At 41.1% G+C, this 15,708-nt stretch overlaps 1 protein-coding gene across 4 annotated transcripts in view; it reads right to left on the bottom strand.

Moving 5' to 3' along the window:
• Positions 1-1,459: 1,459 nt before the first annotated feature.
• The window catches only part of LOC119737123 (ubiquitin-associated protein 2-like), a 32,990-nt gene continuing 18,741 nt past the window's right edge, over positions 1,460-15,708 (bottom strand). For 2 of the 4 annotated variants that reach the window (XM_038211249.1, XM_038211255.1), the window contains exons 18-27: positions 14,410-14,877; positions 12,720-12,915; positions 10,240-10,328; positions 8,954-9,019; positions 8,490-8,676; positions 7,544-7,713; positions 6,668-6,767; positions 6,160-6,249; positions 3,548-3,559; positions 1,460-2,803 (exon numbers count right to left, since the gene is read on the bottom strand). In XM_038211249.1, the coding sequence (XP_038067177.1) occupies positions 2,466-2,803; positions 3,548-3,559; positions 6,160-6,249; positions 6,668-6,767; positions 7,544-7,713; positions 8,490-8,676; positions 8,954-9,019; positions 10,240-10,328; positions 12,720-12,915; positions 14,410-14,877 (1,716 nt within the window). In that variant the 3' untranslated portion in view covers positions 1,460-2,465. The remainder of the gene's footprint in view (positions 2,804-3,547; positions 3,560-6,159; positions 6,250-6,667; positions 6,768-7,543; positions 7,714-8,489; positions 8,677-8,953; positions 9,020-10,239; positions 10,329-12,719; positions 12,916-14,409; positions 14,878-15,708) is intronic. The other 2 variants (XM_038211238.1, XM_038211229.1) reach the window with 2 other exon arrangements.

Below are 15,708 nucleotides of genomic sequence, written 5' to 3'. Positions count from 1 at the left end.
TAGCTACCAGAGTCCTAAACACACACCAATGTCATCAAGCGGGTACTTTGCAGTGGTGAATATAAATTAGACAAAAGCAAAGATGCGTTGCCATGGTAACAAGCTCTCTAGCCTCGATGATGTAACTATTCAAAAGAGAACCGGTCTTCATGACTTGCTACATGATTGTCGTCAATCACTACAAGCAACAGTCTATTTCAATTCCTTCTTTTCAGATTTTATGTCATAAAAGTTGTGACGTTATTTCCAAATTTAACACAATGATGTAAAATTCTTTGTTTCTGATACAGCACGACACTCAAAACACACTTAATGTTCAACTGCACGTTCAGCAAAGTTGCTTCACTGTTTGAGATAAGACAGTAACCTTTGAAGTTATTAATAAAAACGTTTTATGCTGTTGCAAATTTTTATGATTTTGTTTCTATGTGATGTTAATTGCCAAAACTTTCCATATCCAACCCCAAACAACTCAATATTTGTGAGGCGTTCTGACAAAATGGGACAGAACTGGGCAGAGGTCAAAATGAGGGTTTGTGGGTATTAAGAAAGAGAATAAAATTCTCCTTACAGTACTGTTTGTAGCACTTCGAACGGACAAGTTATGTTGACAAATTATGGCCGTTTAAAGTTCGCATTTATCGACATGTCAAAAAATAAATAGATAATGGCCTTTAAAGTTACATGTTTTGTATTCGTAAAAATGAATGATGCCAATTGTTTTCTTGAAAAACAGTTTTTCCACGATTTTCATACTATTTCTTTAAAATGTGTGTATAGTATTTGATATATTAGTGATTACATATATCAATAAATCTGAAAACCTCAAAAAACAATCTCCATTCGTGTTTTTTGGTTTTTTTCTTTCTTTTTTTCATATGGGCTCCGTGCACAAGTATTCCTTCAACGGCCAGAAAAGGAGAGTTGAGGGAGACCTAGACTGGTTCCCGGTCCATCCACTGCGTATTTCGAATGATCCAAAGTTATAGGGGGCGGGGATTAGTCTGGGAGACCATCGCAAGTTAAATTTGAACGTATTCACGCGCTGACACCCGACGCTCACGCGCAAAGGCGCTATGGCTTAGCTTTGTGCACATTCAGGATAAAAAAGTCGTGCATACTTCGCGCACGAACCAGTACAGTACGCACACGCGGTGTTCCATCCAAGGGGCTATTAAAAGTGGTAAAAACACGCCCTCTTTTGTTGGCGCACGAAGCCCATGCCCAGTTTTGCTAGAATGCCTCACTATTTATCAATCTCATACAAAAACTAGTGTCTGTCATTAGTTCTAGAACACTGAGTTTCATTATTTAACGAAACTATGCAAAAGTGCAGCAGACAGTACCATGGGTGCTGCAATACACCAAGAGCTACTAGATCAGATTATAACACCCCATCCACGGACTCTGTATCTTGATTGGCCGAGAGCCAGTCACATGGTATTCGCTATTTCTGTTATCTTACTGTGTGTGGCCAAAAAGACTATACACATAGCAATCAAAGTACTATACGCATAGCAACTGGTATTGTGTGCAAATGCATACGGGCGTGCGCATTGCGCGTATTGTTCCCAAATGCTAGCGCTACAGAGCTGGGTTCAAACATTTTGTGAATGGGTAGTTTGGAAAAGTGCAAGTAAATTTTCAACTAATTCGGTACTGATATCGCAATACATTGTAATTGTATTTAGATTAAATTAATCAGTTATTGATTAAAATCAAGCAGAATCTGTGGGTGAGGTGTTATAAAATAAATATTGACTGCTTTAACTTGTGGTATATTCGCCTCGGGATTTAGAGTGCGCCATGGATCACCTTGGGATGCTAGCTTTACTATACCACTCGAAGCAGTCAATATGTGTATTATATTATATACAGCGTGAAAGGAATTGACCTATCGCCGTTTGCGTGTTAGCCACGCCCCTTAGACAACCCTATGGAATTTTTGTACGTTAAAATTTTGCTTCTCTAAGATTTTACGCGTTCCGCGTCCATTTGTATATCATGTAATTGGACAATATTTCACAATATGCGTTGACGTGATTCTTCGTGATAGGTTAAATGGAATGCGATCAAATAGATTTCTTGTATTTAGGAATTGATGACTCCGTCGTGAATAAGAGGAATTGATTTTGCAAACAGGTCAAAAAACTAAACAGCGCACTAGCATACATAGCATAGTTCAAGCATCAAGGACCAAACACTAGCACCTAGAGTAAACTGTGTACATCACGAGATAAAAAACAAAGCTTGAATGAATATTACTCCACCGGACCGCTGAAGGAAAAAAAAAATCAAAATCAAAGCAAAGCGGTTGAGGTGGACCATTTCCGTTTTCAATAAACAGTAAATACAACAAGATTCAACTTCCACGAGTATGTACACGTCTATGTTAAACCTCGTGAATCAGGCGACATAGACGATATTTAAGAGCATGCTGTCGACACGCTCGTTGCCAGGTTTGTTTAATTGGCTCCCCAGTAGTTGCTCGCTCCGTACGGTGGCTTGCTGACGGGCTTGCCTTGGTTGGCGCTTCCTTGCGAACGCTGAGACGAGCCAGCCTGCCCGTCGCTGTGCAGCTGATGCGGCAACATGGTGTTGTGAGGCAACACGGGGACGAACGGTGGGTAGCCCGTTGCAGCTTGCAAAGGCCCTCCCTGGTTCCCGCTGGCCATTGGGAAATTGAATGGTGGCGGGGTACCGGTATGGAAGCCTTGCTTATCTGCATAGGATTGGGAATGCGCCTTGTTGTATGTACTGGCCGACATGTCCCCCGGCACTGCTGAAGATGACGAAACAGATACTGCAGAAACAGATACAATTTGGAGATCGTCACTCAAAATGTCGTAAACGGTTCTAAATTCACCAAAATACCAGATTTGATTTTGGAGAACATTAGGGGTGAGAAAAGAACCTTGTCACCTTTACGCAATGAGCATCAGCATGAATTTATATTCTGTGCTTGTGTCGAATATTTTATTAACAGGAAAACAGTGAGTAAGAAGTCAGACAGAAACAAATGAAACTATTTTTAGGAATATTTAACCAAACCACCCCAACTCCATCAAAATCCATCCCCCCATTTTGGTGGATTTTGGGGGACTTGGTCCAGAAGGCCTGGCGTGACTAAATATTGATGGAGTATGATGGACTTGGGCCTAATGGCCTGAAGCAGTGCTAGGGGTATCCAATTGATTTTGCCTAGCTTCCTGTACTGCTATTGTGATAAAAGCCATGTGTAGCAAGTCCATGAATGTCAACCAGTGCGTCAGTGGTGGGTTCCATTATGTCGTGCACAGTTTTGTATTGGAAGCACAGTGATTGATGGATTTTGATGGACTTGGTCCAGTTCCTAGTAAAAGACGCTAGGGAGTTAGGGTTAAGTCACTACCTCTGAACAATGAAGTTGTACACTGATTTCTGGAAAATTGTTCTTTAGGATTAATATAAATAGATGTTAATCTTAAATGTATAACAATAATTAATAATTGGTTATTGAAGAAGGCTGGAGAAGCCAGATTAAATGTGTTAATATGGAGTTAGTTACCTGAGCTACGTCCTGTTAGCACACAATGCATGAAGTCAGGCAACCAGACAGTTAAGAAAGAGAGAATCAGATACACAATTAAGCAAAATATACTAGTGCAGGGACAGGGTACTAGACCAGGAGAATCGGACAAATAAGGCTGTCAGAGTTACGTGGCTATGACTAGAAATTACACCCATAGACTCGTGCATTACTCCTAGTCATAGCCAGGTAATGGCTATGTGGCCTGGGATGGATGAACTGGAGAAGGTTGTTTAGGGTGCAGACCAGTAAACAGGCCCGAAACTGCCTACACCGGCCTAATCACGGTTTGCTTGCCCTCAAATTCTCCGGGAGCATTTTGAGGGCTGTGCATGTGACAATTTGTAGGGTGGAAGCCGTGCAGACGACTGCAAGCTCGTATTTCAGTGAAATCTGGACAAAATTGGGCCCTAAAGTGGCTCTATTTCGCATGGAGCGTAGGCATCCTTTTTCAAAATGGCGATGGGCTTCTGGACTACTTTTAGGGGTGATCATCTTTGGTTGGAATTTTCTCCAAAAATTCATCCCTTAACCCCCAAAAATTGAACAGAAAATGAAAGATGATGAAATAAGCTTTAATTTGATGTGTAACTCAAACACATTTGAGAGTTGCAAGTATTTTTAGGAATTTTAGGAAGTACGCGTAATTATCACTGACGTCTATGGCAGTCTATTTACTGGTCTGCAACTTTTAGAATAAGAATTAAGTTATGTCCAAATGAGTATATACGGATGAGTATAGAGACATGCCCAAATGAGAATAGAGTGTCCAAGTTAGAACAAAATAATGTCTGAATGAGAATGAATTAATGCCCAAATGAGAATGAATTATATGGATGAGAATAGAGCATGCCCAAATGAGAATAGTATCCAACTTAGAATGAAATAATGTTTGACTGAAAATGAATTAATGCCCAACTGAGAATACTATGTCTGCATAAAGACTGATCAAAATTGAAATAACAGAATGCCTAAATGAGGACATAGACAGAATGAGAACACTAAGGAAAAAGTATAAATATAGCAATCTCAGGATAAGAAAAGAATCAAATGAGACTCGGGTGACGTAAAAATTAGTCTAGCCGCTAGACGTTGTTATGATTTGAAACGCCATAACCCACCAAAGCCACGATAACCCGCTGCCGCGACAGGGCGTTATCACGATCAACCAATATCACCCACAAACTGCCAATAACGTCTAGGAAATATTGTAATATCTCCCCCGAAAGACGCGGGAAACTAGTGCGCATGCGCGACTTCTGCAGGCAATTACGGTGCATTTTCAGTCCCACGCACACTACAAAAGAGCTGACCAGTGAAGCTGCACGAAACTCTTGCTGCATCTTTTATACTACTGGAAGAAATTTAACAGTTGCGTTCAGAACTACAATTAAATGTTTTGAATGCGCGCTGCATATGTTAGGCCAAACAGATGCGTGCGCATTACACAACCGCTACAAGGTTCCCTAGACGTTGTTAATGGCAGCTCGTGGGTGAAATTGATTGGTCGTTATAGCGCCCTCTCCCTGCAGTGGGTTATCGCGGCGGTGGGTTATCGCCTATCAAATCCTAACAATGACTATCCCCTAGACTACGTAAAAATGTGAAAAAAGTGATGTTAAAATGAGAAATTATGTGTCAGGATAAGTAATAATAAACGGACACAAGGATAAGGCCAAAAAAAAAAGTCTCCGGTTTCTGGTATGCGCGCGCGTCGCCGTAGCCATGCGCGTCGGCAAAATGAAAAAGGTTTTTTTTCAGTGAAAGATGATGTCTCAAAACCGCCAAACTCACTGGTTTGACTGGAATCCTGCTGCTGCACAATTTTAACGTGTTTTTAGATTGGGTTATGATCGAGAATAAGCTTTATGTGGCCTCTCTGGACCCCCATATATATGCACTAAGTTTAGTCGGGCACCATTTGCAGTCATCAGCCGACATTTGAAGCAAAAAATAACAGGTAAAAAAAAAAAAAAGCCGCGTCGCCGCACCACTTTTTGGGCAAGCTCCATACCAGAAACCGGAGACTTTTTTTTTTTGGCCTAAGATTTTGTTAAAGCAGCATAAATTATCTTAATTTCATTAAAAAAAAATCTGCCAGCAAATTTACTTAAATGAAAAAGGAGAATTCTCTTAGTCTGTTGTGTCTGTTGACATTGGCAACTTTTGGACACATGATAAACTTTTAATATTTTTCCTTGATTTTCTTTTCGGTATATTAAGGTTAGCAGGGACCTTACATCTTAAAGCACAAAGTTTTCAAATTTGCAGCAAAAATGCGGCCCAAGCATGCAACCAAGCTTTTATTCACTTTCCGCAGCACAATTTAGCAACTAAAACAAACGCCAAACAAAACCAAATGGAACATCACAAATTGTTTAAACAACTGTCGTATGTGTGACTCTTAATTTAGACATGTTTACAAAAATAGTGAAGATGTACATTAATCTGTACATTCAGTTAACCTTTGATTCTGGTCGTTAAGTTTATCAAGTCACAATTTTATCAGCACTTTTTGGGTCAAGTCAAAGCTCAGAACTCCGTTGAAGCTTTTTAGGGGTTAAATAACGAGACAGACACTATCGACTAACCTGTTGCTCCTGTGCCCTTGGCCCCCGTCTGAGAAACACTGGAGTAGCCGCCCTTAGGGAAATCTTGCGACTGATTCAGATCATCGTATCCTACAGGAAAAAGAGTTGAATTGAAAACAGATCATTAGCGACAGGGATCCAGGCCAACGCAGCTCTAGCTTTCTGGGTAGTAACGCAAAGTCTGTCACAAGCCAATGTGGCCCATCAGGCCGGCGTTTATCTCCAGTTTCAGTAGCGTGAAACAACTGAGAATATTTCTATTCCCCCTGGATGGGATGCCAGTCCATCGCAGGTTACTCCCCAGCTAATGCCGGTACCCATTTATACTCCTGGGTGGAGAGGAGCAAGTGGGGGTGAAGTGGCTTGCCCAAGGACACAACATATGGCCAGCAGCTGGATTCGAACCCCTGACCCTCTGATCATGAGTCACGAACCCTAACCACTAGGCCACACTCCCCACAGCTTTCTGGGTTGTCAGGTTATTTTTGGAAGTCAATTATGGACTTACCAGTGCCATAACCTCCGTGGGATCCGTGCTGGCCGTACGGAGCTTGCTGGAATGCCGAGTGGGGCGTTGTGCCGGCTTGAGATCTGTTGTTGGGTTGCACCTAAACATCGATAGCAATACAAAAAGTTCAATCAAAACTATTTTATGTCTGACTAACTATCAAGGTTTTTCCTTGACAACTCTAAGGCCACCCTAAGGTTGACCCTGCAACGACACAGAAAGTTCGGCGACTGACTTTTCAGGATCAAGCTGTACCTGAGCTATGACAGTCAGGAATATATCAGTTGCCAGTTTTTTTGTGACCCAAGTGTAGCTGCGACGATCTTGAGATGATCAGCATCACTGGCACTCAATAAAATAAACAGTCGCAAGGGTTTAGTCAAACTAATTTGAGTCGCAAGGGTAGAGAATGTTAACTTCTGCGCTGCAACAGAACGTATTCTCAACAAGTGGGAATCAATTGCAGTCGACCTGTGCGAAGGTACGATGTCGTGCGCGCATCGGGATCGTCTTATTTCATGTAGCTAAGCAGCGTGCCCAACAAACGTGACCATGGAAGATTGCGCACCGCCATTTTGAAGACGTCACATGATCACGTCTATTCCGAGGAATCGTTGTCGCGTCATGGATGACGAGAGCATGATTGCGATCATTTTGTGTCGGGACGCCATTTGTTTCAAAAGAATCACACGATTTCTCAGTTTTATGACTGAGCATGATCTGACACGGCGCACGCAAATCGCTGGTTGACCTGATGACATGACATTATCTCACAAATAACAGTAATGTTTTGGCTACTAACACATTCAATCCTTGATTTCTGTACCCAAACTGCCCAACAATTTATCATTAATATCAATCTAGGGTTTGACTGACCGTATTGACAGCGGGAAAGACAGCAGGTTGATACTGGAGGCCTGGTGGTATGATACCTGGGCTGGGGTAGTAGGGTAACCCACCGTAGCCATAGCCTGGAGGTACGGTCGCTGCGTTCAGGAACGCTGCTTGCTGGGTGGCTTGCTGCGTCTGATGATGACCTGCTTGACCTGAAATATAACACAAGAACATGGTGATTATGCTCAACTCACCATGTGGTGATAACATGCAACTCACCACATGGTGATAACATGTAACTCGTGACATGGTTATCACGAGTCTCACAACATATGGCGATCAAATAGAACTCACAAACCAACAACATGGCATATGTCTTGGTCATCACATGGCCATCACATGGCTATCACATGGCTGTCGCATGGCAGTCATATCGCCATCACATGGCTATCATGTGAGACCGTATTCTTTACAGCAGTGAATCGCATAAAAATCACATGGCAAGTATCCTCACCACTGACTAACAATCCTTCCCTCTAACAGAACGTAAAAAGACCCTCGCTTTGGTGATCTGACAAAAATACTGCAATGAACTCTAAACTTCCTTAATTCCCCAAAGTCCTTCGGGCGGTTTTGGAGGATTTTGGAGGATTGAGGATGAATGCAACATACAATTTTGGAGGATTTTGGTGGCTTGAGGGCAAATGGACATTCAGTATCGGTTGATTTTGCAGGATTGAGGCTGAACGGTGTTTGAAAAAGAGGAGGATTTTGGAGGATTGAGGCTGAATGCATTTTGAGAGGCATGGCTTTTGGAGGATTTTGAAGGATTGCCACAGTGGGTATCCTTCATTTGAACATCAGTGCAGAATTTTGGAGGATTTTGGAGGATTGAGGATGATTCCTAGCAAAAAAGAGCCTAGGGGTTAGGGTTAGGTAGTTTTGTCTTTTGTTTGAGTGAATGCAACTTATTAGAGCTTGTCCGTACCTGTTTGCTGTTGCTGCTGTGGTTGTTGCTGTGTTGACAGTGATGACGCTACGGGTGACGCTGCCTCTCCTCTTGTGAACTTGCTCTGGTCGGTCACCGAGTACGGCGCGCTGGAGTGCGACGTCACATCGCGGCTCGTCAGCGTGGTAGCGGGCTGCGGGAACTGTTGAGGATCATACGAGTAACCCTGGTGTACGAAGTGAAATTATATATACTGGCTACTGGCACTTTGCCAACGATTTCAACACACGGTGCGCAGATCCAAAAATTGAATCAAAATGACATTATCATCTCATCATACGGTGAAGATGGACGATTCAAGTCATTAATTTTGTTAAATTTTGAGCACACGTGTTCTCCGCAAACAAATTTGGTGCAATTTTTATTTCTGTTAACAGGATTTTGGGGTTTGTGAGTGTAAGGTTTTAAAATTGTGCGGTGATAATAAAGGAAATTGTGCTTACCATTGGCATTCTTGATAGCTGTAACTGTAACTCATCATAGTTGTAGAATGGCTGATGTGTCGCAGCCTGTTTACACAAAGACAAGGAAATAACGTCAAAACGTGAATATTCAGCATGACTATCTCAAACTTCATGTTGTAACGGCAATGTCTGATTTGTTCACCAGGCATGCACAAAAGCAAATGATTTGACAAATTAGGGGTGTGCCATGCTGCTATTTCGGCGCAAAGCAGCTACAATCAACCACAATAACCATCTCTGCCCTCACAGGTACCCATTTACTCCTGGGTGGGGACAAGCAATGAGTGACAAAGTGCCTTGCCCAAGGGCACACGCACCATGACCCCAGGCTGGACTCGAACCCACAACCTGCAGCTTTACCCGCAGACCACGGATTCAATGCTCCAGACCACGAGGCTACGGCACTCCACGACCAAAAGGCCATGGGTACTCACTAAAAAAAACCGACCCCAAATTTAAAACTCAGAAGTTGCTGTTCACAAAGGTCTGCACAATAATACTACCACATCTGAGCATCAACACAGCAAGATACAAGTGTGTACAGTGAGCTCTTTACCTGAAATGAGCATTATGGTGTAAATTATCGCAAGCGTCATAAACATGGGTCTGTTCTGGTTTTTCCATGTGGCCTGGTTTTCATTTCGAAAAATTCTCTACAAAATGTAATTCCAAATCTTTCTTATTGTCTGAGAAGTTACTAAGTAATTTGTAAAATTGGTTACGGTACTCGATTCTATAATCTGGAACCGTTTCCTGACATCAACGCTCGGTACTCGGTACCTGGTTTCAATGCGCAGCCCTATGACAAACGCAACTGGAATGTACACAAAACTTCATTTAGTTACGACAAGATTTTAACCTAAGGCCAAAAAAAAAGTCGGTCTCTGGTCAGCGCGCGTCGATTTTAATCAAGCGCGTCAATCTTTTTTTTCCTCCAAAATGTTCCGCGGTAGCTCCAACAGCGCCCTCCATTGCCGCACCTCCTCAATTTTTTTTTTACCAAAGAGCACCAAGGAATGGGAAATTGCACCAAGGCAAATGATCGAGAGCACCAAGGCAAATTATGGAAGACACCAATGCACATGAGGACACCAAATAGCAAAATAGTACCCCACCTTGTCTGTACAATCCAAGCTTGGAGAAAAAAAAAAAGAAAGCCGCGTCCCCGCGTCAATTCTGGAACTTTGGTCTGACCAGAGACCGAATATTTTTTTTGGTGTCCTAATAGACATAGTCTTTATTATGAAAATAGGTAAGCTTCTTACAAATGGGTTGACGGGTAGAATCCCATGTCCCATGATGTACTGATGGTTAAACAACGGCATTCCGGGTGGCAAGTTGGGGGGACCTTTGTCTAGCAAGAAAAGAGTAAAAAGTTATGGAATTTAATACAATTCTGATGTTGTACAAGTTGATTGGCGCAAGATTTGTAATCACCTACGCTAATGTACGAGGTTTGGTCTGGGCTGATCAGATCGAGTCTTTGTCCTCAGACATCTACGTCAGTAGAACGAAAGTAAACATCATATCAACCCAGACATTGGCTGAATGGCATTGACCCAGAGTACTACAACATACCATACTGTTATAGCAAGGTTATAGGCCAGGCGTTGCCATGTCACATCACAGTCAGTTTGACAAATATTTCAACACCACAACAGATTGATCCGTTAAATGCAATGTTATTTTTAAAATGCCTTAAAAGGGAATATACATCATTTGCTTTTACTGTAATTTTCAGAAATGGATGGAATTGGGGGGTTGGAAATATATAGCAAATATAGTTACACTGACTTTTTTGAGGTTTGGGTTCGAAAATGCAATAAAAAGCAAGAAAAATAATCATTTTCCTGTAGTCTGGTTCCCTGACTCCATAGAAGAAGAAACAGAGCAGTTTACATACATTGGGGAATTGTAAGGTCAGGGAACCAGTCTAGCTGGCTTGTACCCGTTCATAGGTGTGTCATCGATTGCAAACAAGTGCGATGGTCAATTGGCGCCAGTATTTGAAAAAAAGCCAGTTTTTTCCAACGCTGATCGGCCGATCAGCGTTGGAAATTGATACAAAAATAGCACTTTTCTTGAAAATGACAGTATACCAGGTGCCATGATTTTACAGGATGCTTTAGACTGTCATTCACTAACAGTCCAGCAAGGTATTTCAAAATGATTTGGTAGTTTTATTTTTTGATGTTTGCAAATGTTGTATTTTCCCTTTAACTGAAATTGCACCTTTGTATCTTATTTAACCTTATTTAAAAAAAAATTAATAATAATAAAAATACCACAGTCGTATACAGCGCACATATCTACCAATAATTAGGTACTCAAGGCACTGGTAATTATGTCAATTATTAAAGAAAGGTAAATGAAGTTTTATGGGAAAATGTGAGACCCATTATGTAGCACCTTTATAAAGGGTTTACAAGGTGCTGCAGCACATATATTGCAGCCACTGCCAGAAACACCGGGGCAAACCCCTTCTCTTAGCAATAAGTGTTACTGGGTTCTTTAACGTGCATTACACAACACACAGGACCTACGGCTTTACGTCCCATCTGAAGGACGAAGCAATAATGGTAAAGTGCCTTGCTCAAGAGCACAAGCACCATGTTCCCACGGTCAGGATTCGAACCCATGTACCACGGCACACAAGTCGAACACCGTAACCACTGGACCACAGCCCCCACCAAAACCATGTTTTGCCATTTTCCAGGCTATTTTTGTGCCTTTTTGGTTTTTATAATAATGTAAATTTCCAATTCATGAGCAAAAGTGTGATGTCATTTCAGGCAGAAACCTCAATGTTACAGCTATTTCAGCGCCAAAAGTTGCCAGAATTTTGAATGTTTTGCTGCCGTAAATTTTCTTTTCTTTGGTGAGTTGTTGTTTTGTAAGTACACGGCAGTAAGCCAATGAGCAACTTTTCTCAAATGTTTTCAATGAGCAAATTTGGGGTTCACAATCTGAACAGAAAACCCCTAAATGAACTGTGTCTTCCTGAAATGACATCACAACACCACCCCTCAGTTGTCAGGAAAAGCATGGGAAATCTTAAATGTTTAAAGAAGTGCACTTTTCAATAAAATTAACTAAAACTGGATGTCAAATAGTTTTCATACATTTAAGAGTAGAAAGTTGCACAAAATATATTCCCAAGTAAAATTAATGTCAGCAGCCCCTGTAACTCCAACCTTCCCAAATCCTCTTTGCCAAACGGAGGATTTTGAAGGATTGAGGCTACATGGCAAAATGTGTGGCTGATTTTGGAGGATGCACTGTGTCAAGGTCTTGGGCCGGACCTTGTGTTGTTTATGCTCAGCCATGCATACATTTAGGCCTAGATTATACTTGAAATCCTCCGCACTGCTCCAGGATGTCACTGGCTCTGCCTCAACATATTGACAGTGATTGCTGGAGGATTTTGCAGGATTGAGGCAGTGGTCACCCCTCCAAGGACCACACTCAAGAAATAACGGAGGATTTTGTAGGATTGAGGCTGTATGCAATTTTTACACGAAGGCAGTTGGAGGATTTTGAAGGATTGAGGTTGCATCCTAGCAAAAATTGCAAAGGTTTTTTTTGCAGCAGAACCAGAATATGTGGCGCACTCCGGTTATATTAACACAGAGTGCAGTAATGAAATATCTGACTGCGTTAGCCTTAAACACAACACATAATGACCAAATAATTTTCCCAATCTTGTGTTTTATAGCCACTGATTTGAAGAGCGTAATGAACTTACTTGATGTCATTGATGATTTCATACCAGACGATCCCACTGAAGTGACCGAGGTCATTCCAGATGACATACCGCTGATGCTGTTATAGCCCAACGATGACCCGGCGGTGGTCAGTGGGGCCGTCGTGTTCAAGGAATGACCGCTCAGACTGGACGACGATAAACTACTGGACGACGGATGATTATGATCCATCGTGTGCTGTATAAGAGTAATAACACAAAGCATTCAGATGTCTTCTAGTGTGCAAGATAAATCTAAAAAGATTTGATAACATCGTAAGTCTCCTGACGACGGACAGAGCAGACTGTCGCAAACGTTGAGTTTCCACGGCCCTTTTCAGTTTCCACGGTCCTTTTTGGAACCTCATAAACTCGCAAAATAGATTTGTTAAATGTTGCAACCGTAAACTTAATCTTATAATATTGGCTGATCAGAAGAAACTAAATGTGTCCTCAGACGTTATGTCAGTAGAACGAAAGTATTGTAACATCATTTCAGCCAAGATTGAACTATCTCTGTCTTGTGCAGGAAAGACAGGCATTTCCCATCCAAAATTTGAATAAAAATCTGGCAAACTGTTTAGTAACTTATATCCACAATATGTGTGATTTGACTGCTGCCATGTTGACTGGAGTAATTCACACAAGGGTCTCAGTATAAGGATATTTCCATAACTAAGTATTTTCTGCACTCTTTGCAGTTTCAGTATGTGGTAATGGCTTGTCCTTGTCACTCAAAACACGAATCGTAATAATTAAATATATCTTCTTCATATATGATGAAAAATATTGTTTCATGTGTAATGGGAACACCAAATTTGGTGTCCTCGTTACACGTGAAATCACTGTCTTTTTTGTCATAAATATCTGCACGATTACACTACAAATAATTGAAATTCAATTATTTCATAAAGTAATTGGTATATTTCATACTAAATAAATTCAGACATTTTGAATGAAATACTTAAGATATATGGTACATAAAAGTTACTGGTTTCACGTGTAATGGGACACGACCTTTAAATATGGAAATAATTACTACTTTGTGCAATATATCCATCTGAAAATTTCTGAATTGTATGGAATAATAAATGGCATTTATTAGCTTATGCAATATATAGAATTCAGACATTTTTAAAGAAGGCCAATAGACATATGGCACAAAAAGATATTTTGCTTTCCACTGTAAAGGACATTTGTTATACGTGAAACTTATTTGCGCAATAATTCTTAAGCCTGCCGTTGAAAATTAAAATGTTCATAACAGACACGAGTATCTTCACTGCTTTATATAACATGAATTTAAGACATTTTCAATGAAAACAACAGAAATATGGCATAAATAAGTCAACAATTTCACACATAACATGTTGGTGTCCCTGTTACATGGTAAAGCATGTTTTTCGTCATGTAAGAAGAAAATTGGAAAATGAAAAATGTTGAAGTTGGAAAATGACAAATTCATGTTTAAAGTACTACGATCAACCAGTCCTGCAAATTTATAAAAATATTTTTCAAAAATAATTTTTAGAAAATATTTTGCATCCAGATATAAATATACATATAGCAATGTTATACTTCGTACCCCTTACTTATGGAATAGCCCATATGTAGGATATTTCATCAACTTTATAAGTAAGCTTGAAAGGTTTGTGACATGGGTCTAGGAAAGGTCAGATAAATATGCACTGACCTGAGCAGAATTCATCCGATTGTCCAAGCTGCCCATCTTACTGCTGTTTAGCTGCGCTGACTGTACGCCGCTCTGCGACGCCATTGTATTCGACACAGTCGTTTGCATTCCGCTCATGTGACCAGAACTGGCCAATCCGCTGACCGAGCTAGACAGTCCAGCTGGCTGCGCGGCCGACGGTAGTCCACTCATTGTACTCGGTCCTCCGGACATACCGGACGATAGTCCACTGGTCGAGTGCGTCAGGTTGGACGTCGGTAGACCAGTGCCTCCAAGGCTTGAACCGGAGAGATTCGAACCACCGAGGTTTGAAGTTCCCAGATTACTGGACAGATTTGACCCTGCTAGACCTGAGTTATGGCTAGACGTGTAGCCTCCACCGTGCGACATGCTGGAGAGACCGCTGGACAGACTAGCCGGTGAGTGGATGGTCGTTGGTGCACTCGTTGCGTGATAGGAATTGGGTGTCTGTTCAGGCAAAAGTATGATCATTACATGATTTCAAAGGAATAAACATGAAATTTTGAAATGTCGGTCGATGTTTTACGCATGTTTTCTGGTAACAGCTTTTTTGTTTTTCAGAATAGCAAATTCAAAGCAATCATTTCTCAAGAACAAAAATTTATGGAGCCAAAGGATAGGTAGGAGTGTTTGTTCCACGCCCTCGAAAAATTAGTTTTACATAAGGCCAAAAAAAAAAAAATATTCGGTCTCTGGTCAGACCAAAGTTCTGGAATTGACGCGGCCACGCAGCTTTTTTTTTTTTCTTCTTCAATTTGCCTTGGTGCTTTCGATCATTTGCCTTGGTGCAATTTCCCATTCCTTGGTGCTCTTTGGTAAAAAAAATTGAGGTGCGGAAATAGAGGGCGCTGTTGGAGCTACCGCGGAACATTTTGGAAAAAAAAAGATCGACGCGCATGATTAAAATCGACGCGCGCGCTGACCAGAGACCGACTTATTTTTTTTTTTTGGCCTAATCCAACTAATTTTTTTGATAAAAACCTGAATATGTCACCTATTTTCAGAAAACAAAAGAATCCAATTTTAACAAAATCACAAATCACAAAAAAAAGGTGTGCGTTCCTTCAGCAAAACAAAAACAATTCACACATATCCCTATGTGATTTGTTTTCGTATTGCTTAAGGCACACCTTTCTGTGATCCATGGACAGAACTTTACAACGGTGGTTGTGTTTAAAATTCCGTAACTTGAAAAGTACATGAGTGATTTGAATGATTCTTATACTAAAAGAAAGCTTATGAATTGGGCTTTCATGTCCTAGATTTTGGAAGTGCTAC

The sequence above is a fragment of the Patiria miniata genome, unplaced genomic scaffold (assembly GCF_015706575.1).
Source record: "Patiria miniata isolate m_02_andy unplaced genomic scaffold, ASM1570657v1 HiC_scaffold_10, whole genome shotgun sequence".
Taxonomy (NCBI): Eukaryota; Metazoa; Echinodermata; class Asteroidea; order Valvatida; family Asterinidae; genus Patiria; species Patiria miniata.
This window is presented reverse-complemented; position numbering and strand designations above follow the sequence as displayed.